The 21221-nt window shown below is 58.8% G+C and overlaps 1 protein-coding gene across 1 annotated transcript; it reads right to left on the reverse strand.

The window, feature by feature from the left end:
- Window positions 1-16713: 16713 nt before the first annotated feature.
- On the reverse strand, window positions 16714-20313 carry CD40 (CD40 molecule). Its single transcript, XM_042834387.1, has 9 exons — window positions 20252-20313; window positions 19066-19147; window positions 18819-18944; window positions 18586-18729; window positions 18324-18423; window positions 17561-17622; window positions 17379-17477; window positions 17185-17210; window positions 16714-16919 (listed from the first exon to the last, which is right to left on the reverse strand). The coding sequence occupies exons 1-9, from the start codon at window positions 20297-20299 to the stop codon at window positions 16776-16778; spliced, it is 831 nt and encodes a 276-aa protein (XP_042690321.1). The 5' UTR covers window positions 20300-20313; the 3' UTR covers window positions 16714-16775.
- Window positions 20314-21221: the final 908 nt, after the last annotated feature.

The raw sequence follows: 21221 nt of genomic DNA on the forward strand, positions 1-21221 counted from the left end.
ATTGAGGCAGCAGGTCTGTGCTGAGCACTGTGTTGCAGCTCTGCTCCTGCACGGAGGGGGGCCGGGAAGATGACCTTTCCTTCTCCCATTTACCACCTTTGAATTCAGGAGGTGTGTGGGGACGGAGCATACTCACATCACTGCACTGTACCCCAGGATGCTCCCAGGGCGTGGGGGGTGTGCAACCTGCAGCAGAGTGGGCGCAGGCAGAATGCAATGTGAGATAACGAGGTCCTGTTTGCAGGATGGATGGCCTCAGCCCTCCTGTACAGGGCAGGCATCGCTCCTGCGGGCTGCTGGTAGGTGGGCGAGCGACAAGCAGGGCAGCAGCGTGGGTATGGGTGTGCTGCTCAGCCCGGGGGCAGGTGCTGCTCCTGGCAACAGGGCTCCCCTCGCATCCCCATGCTGGCTCCCGCTGTGCCATGAGCAAATTGCTTCTTTTCCTCCTTCTCATGACAGCCACCAGCTGCCCCGTGTCAGTGGGAGTCATCATCAAGCCTCACGCTGAGGGAAGGCATGGTGCCAGCATCTCTCCCCTGCCACCCAGCAGAGCAGCACAGGGCGGTTTGGGGGTGCAGCAGCACACCTACGCCCAGTGATAGAGCTGTGGCCCTGTCCCCAAACTGTGCAGAACGGGGGTCCATCTGCCGCTGCTGATGCCCACACAGAGGTGGTACAGAGGTGCGTGGCCACACGGCATTTGTACACCTCTGTGCCACCTCCGTGTGGGCATCGGCAGCAGCAGAGCCACGTGGATGTGAGCACAGCCACTGCTCCACACGGCATGCAGATGCCCTGACAGATCATGAAGGTATATTAAATAGCAGCTGTCGGGCTCTTCCTGAACACAGCGGTAACACAGTTGGGACCGTCGTGACGCCTTCTTAATTTCAACTCATGTTGTCTTCCAGCCACGTGCTAACGAGGGCTAATGAGGAGATCAGCTTGCTGTTTGGCCTCATGCTTTGCCACAGAGCTGCTGCTCTCCCCAGCCACAGGTGCCTGTCCCCTCCTTATGGCTCAGGACACAGGGAGGGATCAGGGGATGCTCCTCTGCGTGCAGAGGCAGAAAGACAAACACTGCAAAATGCTGCTGTTTGCTCACCTTTGTGTCTCTGTGCATGCAAGCATTAAAAAAAAGAGGGATAGCCTCGCTGCACAGCAGCCATAAATGCTCCAAGAGGCCTCAAACACTCACACCGACGCTTACGCCATATTTGCATACTTGCTTAATAAAAAATTATGACTGTTCAAAGCCCGACCATTAATTACCCAGCATATTTTCTTTTAACTCCCTCCCTTTTTTTTTATTACAGACTAAGCTGTTTTCCTGCTTACTCAGCAAAAACTCCTCACAATTCCACCAGGATGAGACGTGCAATAAATATGTACTTATTAAGCGTGCATTACAACTACACAAGCTGGGAGAAGTAATAACGGGCCCAACATAAAGCTGAAGTATTTATGCATGTACCTAGGGCCACTTTAGCTATTTATTTTCACAAAGAAATTAAATTAGATAGTTTGATGGCTCTCAGTGTAATTACGGTGGGAATTTACATAGGCTCCAGCCCGTCAGGAGGAGATGTGCGATGGAAGGAGGACGGGCTGGGGGTGTCCTGCTGAGCCCCACGCACACGGCGGTGCCACGGCCGCAGTGTGGGCTCCATGGGAAGAGCTGCCTTGCAAATAGACTCCCGGTAAATGACAGAGCACGGCCACGGTGCCAGCTGGGCGCAGCATCCCGCCGGGTCCTCCCGCCGCAACTCCCAGCTGAGCCGCCAGCTCCCCGCGGGAAGCCCGGCAATTACTCCGCTCCCTGATTAGCGCTGATTGCACACCCGCCGTCCCAGGGCTGCCGACCCCCAGCCCCTGCGGGACTGAGTGCTGCCGGCTCCGAGCTCCCTTCCACCCCTTTCCTCCCCCTCCTCCGGTCCGGCCCCAGGAACCTCCGCAGCCCCCGAGCGGCCGCCCCGGCCTCCAGGGACTGCTTCCCTTTGTGCTCGTCGTCCCGCGTCCCCTTGGTGCTGTCCTATGTGTTCCGACGTCTCTGAGTTATTAAAGATGGGAATTTAAAATAGCACGGAGGATGTACAGGTTTTGTGGAGTCAGCACAGGGGGGTGACAGGGAGCTGCCGGGAGCCAGCCCAGCCCCTACAGCGACAGTGTCCTTTAATTACAATTGATAACCTGGCATTTCTCCACCAGCACTCAGCATCACCTTGCCGTGGGGCACCGGGCATCCCGAGCCCTGTCCTGCCCATCCCCACAGCTCGGGCAAGATCTGCTGTGCTCCTCTGTTTGCACACCATTTATCTAATCCAAACGAAACCTTGGCAAGCTGCCTTCCCAGGGAGGCAGGGGCATCTCCTGGAGCAGTGCCCTGGCGCCCGCGCATCCCGCGGCGCAGCAGCTGCTTCCAGCGGGGGCTCTGGCAGCTTCCAGACTCTGGAGATGGTGTTTGCTGGCAGAGGGAGGGGTGGGAGAGCTGCCTCTGCCCGGAGCGCAGCTGGGCTGGGAGCAGGCGGGCTGAGCGCTGGGGCCAACGGCGGGATGTCTGCTTGCCGAGGTGCGTGAGAATCGCTGCTCTCCGGTGAAACAGGAGGGAACACAGCTCAGCAATTACAGCACAATTAGCTCAAACAGCAGGTTGATTGTAAATTGCAGCTCTGAGCCAGCTACAAGTACGGAGCGAGTTGCAGGCGGGAGCCCTTCTGCAGCCCGAGCCAGGCTGGGGGTGGAGAGACCCGGCCCCAAGCAGCCCCTGCTGGGTCTTCTGGCGCCACCCCGCTGCCCCATCGCATCGGGTGCTGAGGACCCACAGAGGTGGCGAGGAGCCCCACGGGCTGGTGGTGCAGTGCCTCTTTAATGCTCCTGCACCAGCTTTGGGGAGCAGCTCCTCAGGGGCAGCCCAAGCCAACCCACCCCAGTGGAGCCAGGGAGTGATGAGGCTCTGCGCACGGGATTTGTGGGAGCTGCTGTAGCTGAGCAGAGCAGCACAAGTGTTTTGTGCTAAAGAGATGAGTGGCAATTAACTCCAGTTCCTTTTCTTGGAGTGACCCTGGGTCAAACAGCCCCTTTCCTCCCACCATCTCAGGCAGAGCTGTGGGCGTGCAGGCTTCAGTGCTGCTCTGCTGGGGGTAAAGGGGCAGCATTCACCAGTGAGAAGGAGGGGACCTCTGCAGCACAGCAGTGGGACTGTGGTTCTCAGCTCTGCAGCAGGCTTCTGGGGAGCATGGCAGGAACCCCGCATGCTGGGCCGTACTGGCAGTATGCAGCTGGGGGTTGCAGGAGATGACGGCTCATCACCCACCTGTGCCAGGCAGGGAGGGCTTCTCCTAGCCAAGCTGCCCCTTCTGCCTGAGCTGCTAAGCAGGCCAGGGGCTGGCAGCAGGCAGTGCCCTGTCAGCCTGCTGAAGCTGATGCCTTTCATCTCCAAGTTACTGGCTCGTGTCAGGGCAGAACTGGAAATGTCAGGGACTGCTGCAGGGTGACCGTGCAGAGTGGCAGATGGTCAATGATGGATTTGTCACTTCGGATTCAGGCAGTTTTTAAATATTCAGCAGAATCGGAGGTGACAGCTGATGGCAGCAGGCAGAATTTCTGTGCATCTCAGTGAGACCTCCTTCTCCCCCGGGAAGGGAGCATGGCAGGACGAGCCCTGGTGCCCGAGGGGGTGGCTGGGGACAGCACAGCCTGGGATGAGGAGATAGGGCTCTCTGTGCTCCTCAGCTGTGCAGGCAAGGATGGTGAGGGGCCCAGCCTGGCCCTTGGTGCAGCCCCCCTGCAGCCCCCGTGCTGCCCTGTTTCGTGGTCACCATCCATCCCAGCGTGCCTTTGGGGCACAGGAGACTCTTGCAGTGCCATGCAGCAGTTTGGCACGCCCAAGCGCAGCAACGCTGCTGTAGCAGCCCTGTCCCAAGGAGGAAACCAGAACTGGGGCACGGGGCCGGTGCAGCACGGTGCAGCCTGCATGCGGAGCCTTCAAAGCTGTGCCATCCACCCGCCAGGGTGCAGACAGCTGCTCTGCAAATTCATGGTGGCAGCAGCATTATGCGGCAGGCGGCATTACTGCGGTGCTGTGCAGTCGGTGGGGCTGCTCGGGGCCAGCGAGGAGCAGGTTGTCAGAGAGATTCTCCTTCCAGAGCTGCTGGCAGCAGCCCCAACCCTGCTGAGTGCTGCGTGGGAGCAGTCACAGCCGCTTCGCCCTCGAGCTGAGGAGGACCCGATGGCACAAGCTGCCTCCTGCAATACTGCAGCGATGTGCTGGGTCAGGCAGACTGCTCCCAACCAGTTCCAGCCCACACTCGGAGCAATTTAACAGCAGCAGAAGGGGGTGGAGGATCAGTATTGGCTGCTGCCATCCCTTCTGGGCACAGCCCTCCCGAGCACAGCTTTGGTGCGCCCTGTGCCACGCAGTGATGCTCTGGGGCAGTGCAGGGATAAAGCCTCCTCCCTCAGATGTGACCGCTTGAATTTCCTCGCCCTGCCTTCATCAGTCATTGCATCAATCCTTTCTCAGCTTTCAAACAGTGAAGGAGCTGCAATTTGCTCTGCCCAACAGCCTTTTGGAAAAAAGCATGACGACCTCATGAAAACCAGAGCTATAAATCAAGGGCAGCGGCCGCCTCCTGGCTCTGCAGGGCTTGCTGGCAGTGCGAGGTGCTGATGGTAATCCTCCTCCTGGGTGCTCCCAGTCCTGAAGCGCTCAGAAGGAGCTGCTGCGGTACAGACCCACAACCTTACAGCAGAGCTGGGCACCCTGAGGCAGCGCCAGGAGCTGTGCTGCAGGGGGGATGCCGGATGGGGCACGCAGCTCTGGCTGGCTCCGAAGAGGTTAAATCTTCCTAATCGCTCCGTAAGACCTTCTCTAAGAATTTATCTACTTTCTGCCTTCCAAGAACATATGGATAAAATCCCCCTGAGCGGGACTTACATTTATAGCATCTATTACTGAGATCAAGGTTAATCCAGAGTAATCTAATGGGGTGAAAAGGACTTTATATAAATCTGTTTTAATCTGCAGGACATGATAGCCTGTCAGGGCCACCGGGGCAGGCAGGGGGCTGCGGGCAGTGCTGGGGCCGGGAGGAGCACACGGTGCTGCAGGCTCCACGCTGCCTTCAGCGAGATTTAGTGCCGCTGTCCCCGTGGGGTTGGAGTGCCACAGGACAGGGATGCTGTAAATGTTCTCCCACAAAGTGAGGAGCCGTCCCCGCGGGGTCTGATTTATCGGAGCTCACAGCAGGATGCTCAGCCGGAGGAGCAGCGCCGAGATCTGCAGGGCTCCACGCGCTGCTGTGTGTGGGGTGAGGAGCAGGGCTCCTGACCAGGCTGTGTCCCTGTGTCCCTGCACTGCCCCGTGCCTTCCCCTGGCCGTGCAGCCCTGGTGAGTCCCAGCACCACACGAGTCCAACCACCAGAGCACGGCACGTCGCTCTACATCTGCTCAGATGGAGATGGAGTTCTCCAGGTCCCCGAGTCCCAGACCCGCCAGAAGACAGTATCTCAGCTAAACGATGCAAAAATGATTTAATGGAGGGAACTAATCAAGGAATCCAAGAGAGACTGCTCACCAAGGGCTGATGCAAGATTCAATTAAACCACAGCCTTTGTGGGCTCACCATTTTAATTTTCCACAAATTAGCTTTAAAAAGGTATGGAAATGAAGATATTAGATTTTTTTATTATTTTTTTTTTTAAGTCAAAAGGAAAAATCCTTTGAGGATTATGTTGGCAATTTCCCTTTAACAAACATTGTTTCTACAGTCATTTTCTTATTTTAATCTCAGCTGTTGAGATGCTGCTTCCATTCTGGCCCTGGTGTGAGCTGAGAGTTCTCGGAACAAGACGAGGAATGCTGCTAGCTCTGCCAGGAGTGGGCACACAGCCTGGGGGGCACCGGCAATGCAGCAGCTCGACCTCAAAATGCAGCTGGGTGCAGCACGGCACCGCTGTGCAATCGGCTCCTCGTGGCTTCCAGTGCACGGCTGTGTCCTTGGCGCTGCAGGGACGGCCTTGGGCTTGGTGGCTGCTGGGGGCCATGCCACCTCTTGGGGTCCTCTCACTCTGCTGGGCTCCCGGTGACCTTCAGCTGCAGTTCCTGGCAGCAGCTCGCTGCCCCTTCCCGCTGTGCCTCGGCGAGCCAGAGCAGAGCATCATTTGTCACTGTCTCCTTTAAAAGGTCCGATCTCCTCCACAGGGTCACCTGGCAGCTCTGCCAGCAGCTCCTCGTGCTGGCACAGCTCGGCTGCAGGAGCGCAGCTGCCAGCCCTGCGTGTGTCATCCTCGTCCTTGGGTCCCCCACGCTCTCCCCGCTGGGATGGAGGAGCAATGGGGCACAGGGGGGCCAGTGGACTCCTGCTGTGCGGCCACTGAGGGCAGGCTGTGGGGTCTGGGGGGAGATTTGCTCCCATGCATCACATTGCACATCTCCACTTGGCCCCATTGTGTTGAGCGGCCGCTGGAGGCTGCAAATGGGGCTCAGCCGCTCCCACCGGCTCCTCCCCGCTGAATGGAGCTCAATGCAGAATTAATTTGTCATATTGACACTGATCATTTATTACGGAGCAGAGTGGAGCCCATTCATTTGAACAGAAAACATTTCATCTTATCTCCTGCCTTTTCATGCCTCAGCTCTCACTCTTTAACCTTGGACAACGAGACATTCATAATTTCCTCACTGGCTCTATGGCTCCTTCAGATAAGAAACTTATTTTTTAATCTTTCTTGCTATTGAATTTTAAACATGTTCCATCACAAAACCTGATGCACGTAACGACGCATTTTGCCCGGAATTAATGTGGCCACATTGTGCTGCCAGCTTGTGTCGGAGTAAGGCTCCCATCCCCACAGGAGCAATGAGTGCATGGAGCTGCGTGGTCCGCATGAGGACCAACACTGTTTCCAGTCCTTGTGGCCACTGCCCTGGCAGCCAATAGCCCCACTGTGGGCCCTACAAGGAGATGCTGAGTCTGCTCTCTGCGTGCAGGAGAATGGCACAGATAAGGCTCTCACCTCCAAAGCTCTGCTGAGGAATTAGGGAAGGAGGTGGGAGGGAGCAAATGGAGATAAATGAGCCCGCCGCGTGGCACCCTGCCCACGGGATGCTGGAATAAAAAAATCAGTAAATAAAAAATCACCTGTCTTTATCTGGTCAGAGCCTGAATGGGCCGTGTGATAATGGTGAAGGATGAGCAACGCCACAGCAACTCGGGGAGGGGCCCGATGTCCTCCTGCCCCATATGGGGCTGCAACGCCGGGGAACCGCTGTGTCATGGAACGGCTGCGTCAGGAGCTGCTGGGTCATGGAACTGCTGCTCCATAAAACAGCTGTGCCATGGAACTGCTGAGCCAGGAACCACTGCACCGCTGTGCCCAGAACAGCTGTGCCATGGAATTGCTGTGCCACAGAACAGCTGTGCCATGGAATTGCTGTGCCATGGAATTGCTGTGCCACAGAACAGCTGTGCCATGGAATTGCTGTGCCATGGAATTGCTGTGCCATGGAACCACTATTGCATAGAATCGCTGTGCCATGGAATTGCTGTGCTAGGAATTGTGGCCTCACCCCAACACTGCAGCGATGGCTCTCCCTCTCATGTGCCGCATTGGCTGCTGGTCCTGGGAAGTGCTTGGCTCCTTCCTTGGCATGAAATGCACTTTTCCAAGTTGTCCTTCACAGCAAGGGAAAAGGCAGATCAGATTCCGAATTAGCCTGCAAGAGCTGTGTTCCCGTCTCCCTTATCTAACTCACTGTAACAAGCTCTTTGCATTTATTCCACCAAATGTGCTGCAGAATTGCGTTACAGCTCATGGCTGCGAGCCATCTGTGGAGAGAAATCCAGTTATACCTTGTATAATAAGTTCCTGACAATCTTACAGAGGACTCCGGGTCATAAAAGTCTCCCAGTTTTATCACCAGTAACAGACACGGAGAGAAATTAAGTTGTCTTATCAAATTTAGATAATATATATCCCTCTGGAGTGGAAGGTTTCTGATGGATCTTTTACAGTATTGGAACATTTAGAGGGGCGAATCAAAATGCACAGCGAGGACGGGCGAGCAGCAGGGTCCCAGCTGCCCCAGAATGGGTCTCCTCCACCCTATCACCCCGCTGCGGCCACTCGGAGCCCTGCTGCCCCCTGTCTGTGGATCCCATTGCTGTGGGGCCGTGGGCTGCCTGCTGGGAGGTGTGGGATCCCCCACGCGCCGCTCTTTGTTCAATATTTAGTTTTCCATAGAAGCGGAGCTCAGTAGCCATGGCAATAAGGCAGGCAGTGCTGGTGCTGTATGTGAGGAGCCGCGCAGCTCCGGCGCTGGGGACGTGGATGCGCTCCTCCCCTGAGATACCTCCACTTTTTATTAAAAAAGTGAATCCTCGCTGGCTGATCTCCGTATTTTTAAAGAGCAGTCACTCTGCTCTCCTCCATCTTTATTCACTTTTTAAAGATCCACGTTGCCTTTCAGCACGGAACCATCTCTGTTCAGCACCACCCTTACTTCGATCACAGTTTGCTTCCCCGCTCCATTCGTACAGCTCCAAAGTGGGAGCTTTGTGGGATCACGGGCTGGTGGGATGGAGGGATGGCATCCTGGAAACCAGGTGTGGAGCAACGGGGCTTCTTTTCCTGCACCCCAACGGGAGCAGGGCCCCATGGCTGTGCATGGACTGAGTGCTGCCCACAAGAGCAGGGATGCTGGGAATGAAGCACAGGAGCGGGTCAGGAGCCGGCCTCGCCTCCCCACGTCTTTTCTTTCTGTGCATTTGGTGAACAATGCATGCAGAAGGCTTTTTATTTTTGTGTAGAAATGTGTGTCTAATGAATTAGCCATGGATTGGAGCCTAACATGGGTAATTTACACTGAACATTCGCTCGCTCAGAATCATCCATCAATTTCTTACCACATTAAAATCGACAACCCGCTCTGGGAGTGCCTGCCTGGCGCTGCACCCCGCGTCCCTCCCTGGGTTCTGCTTTGTGTCAGACCTCAAACCTCCATCGTGGGGATGGAGCTGTGGTCCCACAGGGATGCAAACGAGGCCGGGCTGCCCCTGGGACCTGCAGGCATGGAAAGGCCTTGTGTACGGATGGGCACTGCTGCTGTGGAGGGCTGGGAGCAGTGCGCTGAGTACCCCCTCAGCAGGAGCATGAGGTAGGTGGAGGCTCAGGGAGAGCTGGCCCCAAAGCCAAGCTCCAGGATGATTCAGCCCCTGCCCACGTGCTCTCTCTGGAATGCAGCCTGTGGGCTGAAATCTGCACCTTGCTGGAACTGCAGGCTGCACAGCACTGGTTTGCTCACTGGGGAAGCAGGGATGTGCTGGGGTGGCTCTGAGGACTGGTGGGGGCCGTGCACTGCTCACAGCTCCCAGGGCCTCAGGGACACTGCAGGGGAAGGGTTATACAGGGGATCATCAGCACGAACCTAATTGTGGAGATAACTGCTGATGGTGGAGTTCGTGGACAAAAAAAAACAACGCAGTGGTCGGGGTCAGTCATAATTGGTAAATATTTGTCTAGCTAATCAAAAGGCCTTTTAATTAACAATTTTGTTCTTGCAACTAGTTTAATTTTTTTTCTTTTTTTTTAAAGAACTTCTGCAGGAAGTCAATTAGACCCAACAGATGGCGGAGAACATCCCGTCATCAGCACATCGTGCCATCTGCCGCCGCAGGAGAGCGGGACGGCCCCGCCCGAGCCACGCACCGCAGCCCCAAAGTGGGGACCCACAGCTCTGCCCCGGAACGCGGCCTGGGGATCCCACGTGCGTTGAGAACGAGCAGGAGCCGGGCCGATCCGGGCCGAGCCGCGCCGCACGCAGTGCCCGCGCATCCCCGTGCGCAGCCCCGCGCTCGGCAGGTGAGCCGGCAGCTCCGCACCTGCTGCTCGGCGCAATCAGGAGATGCTCGCACAAGAGGCACTGACGCGGCTCTTCCTCAATCAGCGGCTCTTCACGCCCAGCTCCGCGCCACTCTCTGCTGATTGCCCTTTGTCTCCCGCAAGGCCGCGCTGCTCCCGGCGCGGCTCTACCCTCTTCTCCCCGCATCCCTGCGGATCCCGGCGGGGAGCGATGCTGGGAGCTCCCGGGGGTGCGGCGCTGTGTCTGGGCTGGGCTCCTGCGGGGCGTCGGGCACAGCGCGGGATGGGGCGGCTCGCTGCCATCCGCCGTGCTGGAGCGCGGCCGAGCGCCGAGGAGCGGCGCACCTAAATCTCCCCTTGCTGTCCCTCCAGAGATGTCCCCCTTTATTCACAACTGCTTTTTAATTGCCTTTTGTCAATTACGGCAAGATGGATCGGGTTCCTCAGGGAGGCAGTAATTAGCGCGGGGATGAATGCCGAGGCAGCCAAGCTCCCTCTTCACACGGCGGTGGTGATTTGTAAACCTGTCACCAAACCGCTGAACCCGGCTTGGCGTGAGCAGCTCCATCTCTGCAGCACGTGGGTGTGCAGCTCAGGTGCTGGGTGAGGCTCAGGGTCAGGGTTAGCAGCAGAGGGGTCTGGATCCCAGGCGGGGTTGCCCTGCCCCACCAGAAGTGCCCAAACCTCTGCTCTACTGACTCCCTTCCACCCTCCCATTCTGCTTCATGGCTTTCATCTAATTCCCTACGCCCCTCTCCTATTTTTCTTCTTGACAGAAGAAGCAGGCTCATGCATCTAGAAACTCTACGGCCTTTCTTGTAGCTGCAGATTAAATTTCCCTGCTCGGTGCCTGCTGGCCACAGGCTGAGCCGCTATACCTGGGTGTACGCCCCATCCCCGGCCCAGGGAGAGAGGCTCTGTGCAGGGCATGGGGCCATCCAGGCACTGTGCAGAGCCACAGCTGTGTGGCAGAGCTCAGCACCAGTTTCTCCAGCTCCTGTATCTCTTGTTCTGCTCTGCCCTTGACCCTGGGGAGGGTACAGCACGTGGAGGGAGCCCGGCTGTTCTAATTAAACCATGTTTGCCAACTCCCGTGGTAAGCATTGCTAATTAAAATTAGGGAGAGCAGCACTGCCTTCCGTGCCTCCTGGAGACATGAACAAGTTCCCTGTGTGTTGACCGGGCTCAGAGGGCGCTGGGGGCTGCACAGCACTGCTGGCAGAGCCCATGGGCAGCAGGCACAGCTCCATGGGGTGCCTGGCCCACAAGGTGCCATGGGACTGCTGGTGCTGACCCCTCTGTCCCCACATGGAGTGACTGCGCCCCGCAGCCCAGACACGCTCTCTTCATGCTTGAACCATTGGCCTAACGATTTCACGTTTTTTCCCCATTTTCCTGTATTATTATTTGTCGTTGTTCCTGTTGCAGTTCAGTGACCATGAATTATTGAATGTCTGCTCGTTCAGTAACTCTTTACTTCCACCTCGGCACACTGCAGCCTCGCAGCTGCACAGGACGGCTGCCAGCACCGCTCCCAGCCTGAAGAATCTGCAGCCCCCATCCCACAGCCCCCCATCCCACAGCCCCCCCATCCCGCTGCTCTCTGCCCCGTGTGCCCTGTCCCACTGCCCCCCATTCCACTGCCTCCATCCCATTGCCCCTCACTGCACTGTGCCCTGTGTTGCTGCCTCCCATCCTGCAGAATCCATCCCATTGCTCCCCACTCTGCCGCCCCCAACCCCGCAGACCCCATCCCACCTCCCCCCATCCTGCAGACACCAACCTGCTGCCCTCTGCCCTACAGCCCCACATCCTGCTGCCCTGCAGCGCGTTCCCCTGGCTCTGCTCCCATCCATCAGCCTGGCCTCAATGCGATGGGGAGCACCGGCAGCTGGTTGCCTCGGGGAGCCCTGGAGGGGGGTGAGGGTGGCACTGGGACAACCAGGACCTGCAGGGCCTGCGAGCAGTAGGGCAGTGCTGGGTGGATGGGACACGCGGTGGCCAGGAGCAGGTTGGCACTTCGTCCCCAAAAAGCTGCTAATTTTTCCACGCTGCTTTTGTGCTCAGGGCAGAGCTGAGAAATCTCTGCTGGTATTGTGGGATTTCGCAGAAGTGAAGAATAAAGTCTCTGAACTCCCTACAGCTGCATTTTCTGAGCGCTGCAACACTCTGATACCTCCAAAACACTATTAAGCACCTGGTGCTGGGTTGTCTTTGCGACCATGTGTCCTAAATAAATCCCTTCCCCATGCTGAGCTGTGCTAATGGCCTATTGTTAAGTGGCCAGCCAATGCAGAGGAATATGAAATCATTCTTTTTTTCCAGTTGTACCAGCAAAAAATAATCTGTCCGACATCTTTCTTGTAGGATGAGGCTGAAAATGGGAAGCAGCACGTCCCAGCTTGCAGGCCTTTGGCCCTTTGCACGTGTGTGTGCAAGGTGCAGCTCATGCCCCAGCCCCTCTGCCTGGCACCCACGTGCTCGTCTGTCTCTGCCGCCATCCTGCACGTAAGTGGGCTCCTTGGGAGACTCGCTCCATTTTTTTTTTTCCCTTTAACCTTGAAATGCAATTTCCTCCCCCAAAATACCCTTTTTTCCTGTAAACAACATCTCTTTAGTGAGATTACAGCAGAAATCCCTGAGCTGCCGGGTCCCGGGCACTTTATCACCCGGTGAGCCCCATCCGTCACGGCCGTGCGTGTGTTCCCGCGTCCCGCCCCAGCTGCCGGGCGATGCTCTTTTCATCATTTTTACAGATTTATTTTACAATAATTTAATTTCATCCTCAGCCCTGGGAAGACGAATTGGCCTCTGATGTGACGGGGGGATTCAGCGCCGGTCTCATAAATTTGCTGCCTCTACGCGGAGCTCTTTCCGAAGACACCAATGAGAGCGGCTGAGCGCCGAGGGCCGCGCCGTCAATCTCTGGGTGGCTGCAGGGCTCAGTGCTGGGCCGGGTGCTGAGTGCTGGGTGCTGGGTGTGTGCCTGCCTGCCCCCCGTGCAGAGCCGGGCATGGCACGCGCCGTGCCAGCTGCAGCAGCTTTGCCAACGTAATTAAACTCGAGTGACTCCCCTGCCCTCAGGCACAGCCCCTCATTTCCCTTTGATTTATTATGTCTTCTTAATTCATTTAAATGAGTCTCGGGTGTTTGCACAGGCGGAGGGTGCTGGCGGGAGCTCTAATTGCTGGAGCCATGGGAAGGCAGCAGGGGGGCCCTGGGCACGGCCCCGGGATGGCGGGGTGCCCCGCAGTCCCCCTGCTGTCCCCAGGCTGGTTGCTCCGCTGCCGGTTCCCGTCACTGCGCAGTACCTCGCGCTCATCCCTGTTGAATTTCATCCTATTCTTTCCAGTCCATTTCTCCAATTTGTCAAGATCATTTTGAATTCTAATCCTGTCCTCCAAGATACTTGTAGTCCCTCCCAGCTTCGTGTCATCTGCAAATTTAATAAGCGCTTTCTCTATTCCATCACCCGGGTCTTTAATGAAAACATTGAGTGAAGCAGAAGCGGGGCGAGCCCTCGGCCATCCGAGCAGCACGTCCAGATGTGCATGGAGGAGGCAGAGCTTTGCCCCACGCTGTGTCCCCCAGCACAGGTGGGAGTGCTGGAGGTGCTGCCCCAGGGATGCTGGGGGCTGTGGTGTGTGCAGGGCCCTGCCCCGATGGGGCCGTCATCCATCCCTTTAATTTAAAGCAAAAAGCAATTTACAAAATGCAAACTGCTGCTATGGTGAGCTGTGTGTGTCCAGGCATAGCTTAATTTCACAGTAAGGTTTCAGATGCCACAAATGGCCTTTCTCAGCATCAGCCCGCATCCGAGCCAAGAGCCTTGCTAGCTGCTGAGCAGTCCAGAAACAACTCTTGTGCTGCCTGCAGAGCACGCAGCTCCACATGCCGTCCATGCACAGCTGGGCTGATGCTGCCCAGGTTTGGCACTGCCCAGCCAGCAGGGCTCTGCTCTCCTGCAGTAAGAGGGGCTATGGGCACCTCTGTGCAGCTGACAGCATCCTGGCAGCGTCGGCCCAGAGCTGGCTCTCCCATGCTGGCTCCTTCCACGTCAGAGTTATAATTTCATGGTCAGGGGCTAGGAGGTTTGTACACAGAGATGCATTAGTTCTGCATTTAGTGATACTTGAATAATTGGTGTCACATCAATTAGATCTGTTCTTGGATACTGCAGTGATAAGTGCTGCGTGGAAGCGCTGCGCAGCAGACGGGTGGGATGCAATGGGATCGGGGCTGGGGGCAGCAGGCAGAGTGCATTGCCAGGGTTGGACCTGCGTGCACAGTGCTGGCCCCATGAGGGGGCTCGGGTGGCACTGAGGCCGCATGGAGAACACAGAGCTCGTGTTGCTGCTGTGCAGCTGGGAGCCGTCAGCCTTGCTCCTGCTGCAGGCTGTAGGCAGAGGTAATTTGCAGATGACAAATATCCCCGACAGTAAATATTTTTCCCACCCTCATCTTTCTACGAGCAGATAAGGTGGCAGCACCGTGGCAATACGGTTCCTGGAGGGAGACAAACTCTTTGGCAGTCTTAAAAGTCTATTGTGTCCCCGCAATTATTTATAGATAAATAGAAGAAAGCCAATAAGCACAGAATGGAGCTGCACAGCTGCATTTGTTACGATGATGATGATGTTATCACTCCCTCACACCCACACAGTGCATGGGAGCTTGCTGCCAGCAGCAGCCAAATCCCATCCAGCACAAGGCAAGACAGCCTGCGGGTTCCCTCAGCCCCCCCACCTCTCTGCTGTCTGGCCATGGGGCTGCTTTGCCCCATAGAGACCCAACAGCATAACTCTACCAATGCATCCTCTATGTGTGGCTGAGCCATGTGGGCCCGGGGATGGAGGGCTGGGGGGGCCGGGGCTGCTGGTGGCACAGCATTGGTGTGACCACAGCCCACCCTCAGCACCCCACATGGAACCAGGCAGAAGTGTGCCATACAGGGTGTGGGATCCCCCAGCCCTGTACACCCCGACGCTGCATCCATGTGGGCCGTGACCAGTGCCAAATGCTTGGCTCCACATCTGTAGGGTCATCACCCCAACGCACAGCGGGGCCGAGCTGCACTGCCATGCAGAGAGCATCACACAGCGCCTGGGAGCCCTTAACTGGACTGCAGAGAGGGACGATTTTTCATTGCTTCCGTGTAATAAGAGGACAGAAGTAAGTGACTACTACAGTTCGTTCACTCGGTAAAGATTTATACAATCACTTCATCCGGTAATTGGTATTCTGGGGAGAGAAGGAGCTGCAGCTCCAGCACCCGCCTCTATTTGTTTTCTCTCTGTCTTTCTCTCTTTCTCTCCCCTTTTCAGAATGAGTAATTTTGTCCCTCACAATCCCATTTAAACACCATTTGCAGAGTGAATAATTAGTTACATTCAATTAGGTCTCACGCTCTCTCCCTTCTCACTTTGGGGGACAGACACACTAATGAGATGGCACATGCCCTGCATGCAGGGGCAGGCGGGGAGAGGTCAGCATGGGGGGGAGGGAGGGAGCATGCACAGCTGAAGTATGGGGCCAAGAGCTCCGTGTTTGGGTCCGAGGGCTCTGTGCCCACATGATGCCAGCCCTCTGCTGGCAGTGTCACCAGGAGTGGGGTCACTGCATCCCTGGGGTGGCTGTTGGTAGGGCTGTGCAGTGGGGATGCAGAGCCATCCACCAGCACCGCCGGCAACGCGCAGCTGATGCAGGACAGCCGCTGGCATGCTTTTATCTCCCTTATTAAACCTAACATTAGGTTTTAAGAGCAGCCTTAAATAACGTGCCTCTGCCTTTATGGAAAAAGCTGCTCCGAGTTGCAGCTGCTCCGGGCTTTGGGATTTACTGCCTTCCTGACGCCATGCTGCACGTGTGCAGGTGGTGGGTGGTGGGCTCCGACTGCAGCCCCCGCCAGGCTGAGGGTGGGTGCTGGGTTCCTTCCATCCCTCCCCGGTGAGAGCACGATGCCGGGGTCACCGCTCGGTGCAGATGGAGGAGCGGGGAGGGGCAGCCCGGGCTGCGGGCCATGCTGCTCACGCACACCGAGAGAATAATTAAAGTTTAAATGCCATCTTTTTTTGTCAACGGTGTGGTGGAGAATAATTGAGTGTAATTGTTCCCACTGTAACGGTGATGGCAGAGCTCGGAGAGGAGCAATAACCGCGGAAATGTCAGCAGCCGGCAGCATCGCAGCTCGGGCCGGGCGGTGGGGGCCGCATGCGGCGCAGAGCGCTGCGGGGACGAACGACGCGGGGCCGGGCGGGGCCGGGGGCGGCCGAAGGGAGCGGTGCCGAGCCGGGCCGCCCCCGGCAGAGCCTTCGCCTCGCGATCGCTACGGGACACGGGGCGCGGGGCCGCCTCAGGGCGCCGCACTCGGCCGTGACCCTTCCGCCCCCCGCGCGGGGCTGTACGGGAGCGCTCCGCCCGCTCCGCGCCGCCGGCGGCCCCGCAGCGCCCCCTGCTGGCACCGAAACGGCCGCGCACCGCCTCGCGCAGAACCGCGCTCCGGACACGCGTGGGTCGGGGACTGGAATTTTTGGGTTGGTTTGTTGTCTCCACGCATCCCGTTCCCGCCGGGCCGGCACCGTCACGCCCTGACACCGAGCCGCCGGGTCCCGCCGTGGCGGCTGCACGTGGGGCCACCGAGGGTCCCCCGGGCAGAGCTGCTTTTCGGGTCGGCTCCTGCGTGACATCCCGTCGGGCTCCGCCTCGGTCTCGCCACGGGCTCTGCCCACCTGTGGCCCTGCCCGGCTCCTCCGCAGCACTCCGCTGGGTGCCCGGCCCGGCTGCGCTGCCCACGTGCTGGCGGTTGTGCCCCGTGGCATCGCCGCGCTGGGGCCGATGCTCACCTCCCGCCCCGACTGCAGGGGGGTCAGTGCTGGCCCTGCCCGCTGCTTCTGTCGGGGGCAGCTCCCGCACTCTCACAGCTGCTCCTGCTCTGCGATGCGGCTCTCCTTGCCGTCCTCCTGCGCCACGGGCTGCCCTCCCAGCAGGGTCTCCTGCACCGGGAAGTCCACCTCCTCCGGCTGCTGCGTCTCCAGCTCTCTGGGCACCTCGGTCTCAATCTGTGTGGGGGCAGGAGGTCAGGGCCAGCAGCGGGCTCAGGGCAGGAGCAGTGGTCACGGCCCCTGCCCACAGCCACATCTCTCCACGGGAGCCTCCTGTACTTGCTCCTTCTGCAGAACAGGGGCCGCACCCCATAGAGGTTCCCTGCGTAGGTTCCTGGTGGCCCCGTCCCCACTGAGCAGCCCTAGGATAGCCCCTGCTCTGCAGCCCACACATCCCTACCATGTCATCAGGGACCCCAACCCACTGCTGGAGACAACTCACCTGCCTCGTTCCACGGCGCCTGAGGTCTGCAGGGAAAGGAGAGAAGGCCACCATTGGGGCAGGTCCTGCCCTGCCTGGCCCCCAGCCCTCCAACAAGCTCGGAGCTGGAGAGGCTGGGTGCCACATTGCCACCCCCTGAAGGGCCTCCCCATTGCTGGTAGAACTGCCGCTGCCTTCCCTACTTGGCTCCTCACCTGTGTGCACCAGGCAGTAGATGCAGATGCCCACCAGGCAGGTGACAACCACAGCTGTGATGGGGATCAGCACCGACAGCGATGAGCGCCGGCTCGACTCTGCCAGGGGATGGGGACTCAGAGGGCTGCACAGAGCTCCAGCCCACATCAGCTCTGCAGCAGACAGGGTATGGAGCACTTACCACAGATCACATCTGAAGTGTTCGTCCCTTTCACCTTCACCACGAGCCCCTTTTCCTCACAGCTGCAAGCAAAGAATGAGACTGCATCACCATAGTGGGAGCCCCACAGCCATTGGGCTGGGAGCCAAACACGTGCAGTCAGCATCCCCTGGGCCCTGGGGGTGCGTGGTCGGGGCACAGCAGTGGGGCTCCTGGGGTGAGATGGGGATGGAGATGCCAGGGCCCTGTCAGAAGCTGCTGAAACTGCCAGAGGTGGGCATGTGCCTTGGGTTGAGGCACAGGAGGGGGACACTGGGGCTGGGACACTTCAGCAGCTGCAGAACAGCTCAGAGATCGCTCGATGGCATGCCACAAGTGACTCAGTGGGGAGGTAATTTCTGGCCATAGACAGGAGCAAAGTGAAATCCAATGGCTGGCAGCTGAGGCGAGACTAATGCAGTCCAGAGGTAATGCTCACATTTCTACCAAGGAACATGAGTAACTCTTCAGCTGCTTTTTACAGACAGGAGTGAGCTGGGGTCTGGACACCATCCCCTGAGGTCTGGCATTCCACACACACTGAAGGAATGCCACAACACCTGCCATCAGCTCAGCCACCTGGGTCTCACTGCACCTTTCTGCCCTCGCTCCTGCCCTGCACCAGTCTGGTGCTGTGCCCCGCAGGGGCCATCCCAGTGCCTCGTCCCAGTGCCACAGGGCAGGTGGCAGCAGGGGATGTGCAGAGAGGAACAAGGATGGGGCACAGGGTGCAGCTGACACTGACCTTGTCCAGAAGTGGCACGGCTCGGTTTTGGAAGATACATTGGAGAAGGTGCCTTCTTCACAGGGCTCACACGGTGAGATCATCCGGGCTTCAGCCACGGCTGGAAGGGAGCGGAGGTTGCACGAAGGTCAGCAGCAGTGCAGCCCTCACAAAGCTCTGGTAGAGCTCCATGCAGAGGAAGCCTCCATCCCTGGGAGCACCTGAGGTCAATGCCTCCAGCACATGGGGCCCATTGCAGGGATAGGAACCGGCTGGGTCTCACCTGCCACAAAGCCAAAGCCCTGCTTGCAGGGCTCATTCTCCACGCAGGTCTGGCAGCTGGCATCAGAGCAGTGCATGCCGGCCCGGCACTGACACACAGTGTTGTGCGTTGCATTTCCATGTCTCTTCACGATGAGGCCAGCATCTGTCAGAGGGAGTGGGGACACAGTGAGGGTGAGCCTGGGTGGAGTGCAGCCCCTGCAGCCCCACTCGCTGGGGACATGGAACACTTACTCTCCTCACAGATGTCATGGGGCATGCAGTGCTTCTCTTTAGTCCAGCTCTGCTGGTAGTGACCGTTGTCACAGGGTGTGCAGACAGAGCTTTCTGTGTCGTTGCATTCAGAGGCCAACTTCTTCCCTGCAAGAATGGTTGGTGAGGGCTGTAGTTGCTGGGGCCACTGTGGCATGCTGCTCAATTGCCAAACGCAGCCCCAGCAGCCATGGCTACACGGCCCAGGGAGGAGAAGGTATTTCTGTACCTGGCTGGCATCGGTTGCAGCATTTGCCCTTGTGCTCATACTGCTTGTCAGAGCAATTCACAGCATCACTGGGCTGCCCGCACTGGAAGAGACGAGACCCATGAAGAGACGCTGCTCTGCCACACTCCTGCACAGCCACACATCCTCCGAGCCGTGCCCCAAGGTGAGGTTTTCCTTGCACCACACTTCCCATGCCTGGGCTAACCACAGACCGCAGCAGATCTGCCTGCACTGCCTGGCACTGCCAGCGCTCTCTTTGAAGTGGGATGGCAGTGGCTCCTGTAGGGCGGCCCCGTACTTTCCCAGGTTTCCTACTGGGTGGTGACTGCTCTTCACCTTGGGCCTCTGCCAGTGCCACCAGCGCTGCAGTGCTGGGCAGGGGGAGCAGTGCCCACCGTGCCACCAGCCCCTTCCCCGGGCAGGAACATCAAACCCACACAGGCTGCTGTCTCCTTGCTTGGTCACCCCCGACACGGTCCTGTGGGCTGGTGTGAAGGGGCACTGCAAGGCCTGGCTTGTGATGCCTGACCCTGTACAAGGGAACTGACCCCCCCCACCATGCGTCTGTGACTTCAGGCAGGAAGGGGAACCGAAAGGGTGCTCAGACACCCCACCCTGCCTCTGCCACTCTCCCCAGTGCCCGACCTTGCATTGAACCCACAAGACCCCACAACAGGGCTCAGCCATAGGCTGCCACAGCCCCTCCAGCAAGGACAATATGCCTGTCCCATGCCTTGCCTCGACACGGGCCGGGACTCCTGCTGACAGGGAACTGCCCACATTGCCCTCTCCGCTCCTCAAATTCACGGCTGCGCCCCAAACAACGGCGACGGGGATTTTGGGGCGAGGGGAGGCAATATGGAGTAGGAAGGATAGGAAACGCCGAGCCCTTGCCGGGGGAATCTCAACCACGAGAACGAGGAACGACGAAGCTCTGCGCCCGGGAGCAGGAATCGTGCTAGGGGCACCCAGCCAGGGGCTCCCCGCATCCTTCCCGGCACCGCGCTGGATGACGGCCCCGGGCCGCTCCCGCCGGGACCGGAGCTCAGCGGCCCGACGGCGCCGAGCGCTCTCACCCGGAAAGCGTTGCCGCAGCCCGGCCGCCCTGCGGGCCCCGCGACACACAGCGCAGCGGCGCAGCTCCGGCCCGGCCCCGCTCCCCGGCCCCGCGGGACGCCGCACTTACGCCCAGGAGCAGCGCGCAGAGGAGCCCCAGCAGCCCGAGCCGCCCCATGGCCCGAGCCGCGCCCATCCGGTCCGATCCGAGCCGCGCCGCCCGTCCCGTCCCGAGTCCAACCGAGCCGTGCGGGGCCGGGCAGCCGATATTAACGGCTCGACCCGTTTCCGCCCAGGAAGGGGCCGCAGGGGCCGCCCATCCTGCAGTCACCGGGCTTGCACTCCCGCGACGAAGTCCCCACCGGCAGCCCCCGCCGCCCCGGGACTTTCCCGGCCCGCGGAGCGTAGCCGAGAGCTGTGCGGGGCCGGGGCGCTTCCCGCCGTCCCCCCGCACGGTGCGACCGGCCCGGCACGGCCGAGCTACGGGTGGATGTCAGCATGCAGCTGCCTCCAGCTTCTTTCTGGGTGAAGGAGGTGCGGCCGCAGGCGGGAATCTGCCATGGGAAGCAGAGGAGATCTTTGTTCTGGCCCCAACAGCTTCTTCCTCAGGCAGAAGTGTGAGGTTTCACTTCACTTTTAAAAAGTCCTGAGAGCCCCTCAGCGTTCCCCACAGGCTCTGGTATCTGCATAGAGTTCCCAGAAACACAGCAACCCGATACGGGAAGAGGCAAAAGAGCAGCAGGGCTCTGAGCCTTCCCACCACCCCGACTCCCTTCCCTCTGTCCCAAAGCAATCCCCGAGGAAGTTCCCATCCCTTAAGCTCTCCGGACACTTCCCCATACGCAGGTTTGCAGCGTGCAGCGCGTGCTGTGGGGGGGACTTTCAGAGTCTGCGCCATCCCAGCACAGCACTGCCATCACAGCCTCGAGGACACTGCGTATGGTGCCACCATCCTCCCTGTGGGCACCGCTGCAGGAATGGCCCTGCTTCCAGTGCTGCAGGAGTCCAGCTGTGTCCCACAGGCTGACCCCAGGTCCAGCTCCAGCCCGCAGCCCTGCCTCCCGCTGTTGCCCCGCGCTGTGCCCTGGCCGCAGGCCATG

The sequence above is a fragment of the Centrocercus urophasianus genome, unplaced genomic scaffold (assembly GCF_019232065.1).
Source record: "Centrocercus urophasianus isolate 14NV4802_14NV808 unplaced genomic scaffold, USGS_Curo_1.0 seq_46, whole genome shotgun sequence".
In the NCBI taxonomy this organism is placed as follows: Eukaryota; Metazoa; Chordata; class Aves; order Galliformes; family Phasianidae; genus Centrocercus; species Centrocercus urophasianus.

Excerpts from the sequence above, each read along its gene's own strand:
- CD40 (XM_042834387.1), bottom strand. The coding sequence starts at position 20,299 with ATGGGGCGGCTCGGGCTGCTGGGGCTCCTCTGCGCGCTGCTCCTGGGC. Across the intron at positions 17,478-17,560 it reads CACTTCAGATGTGATCTGTG|AGTCGAGCCGGCGCTCATCG; the intron begins GTAAGTGCTCCA and ends ATCCCCTGGCAG. Across the intron at positions 16,920-17,184 it reads GGCGCCGTGGAACGAGGCAG|ATTGAGACCGAGGTGCCCAG; the intron begins GTGAGTTGTCTC and ends GCCCCCACACAG.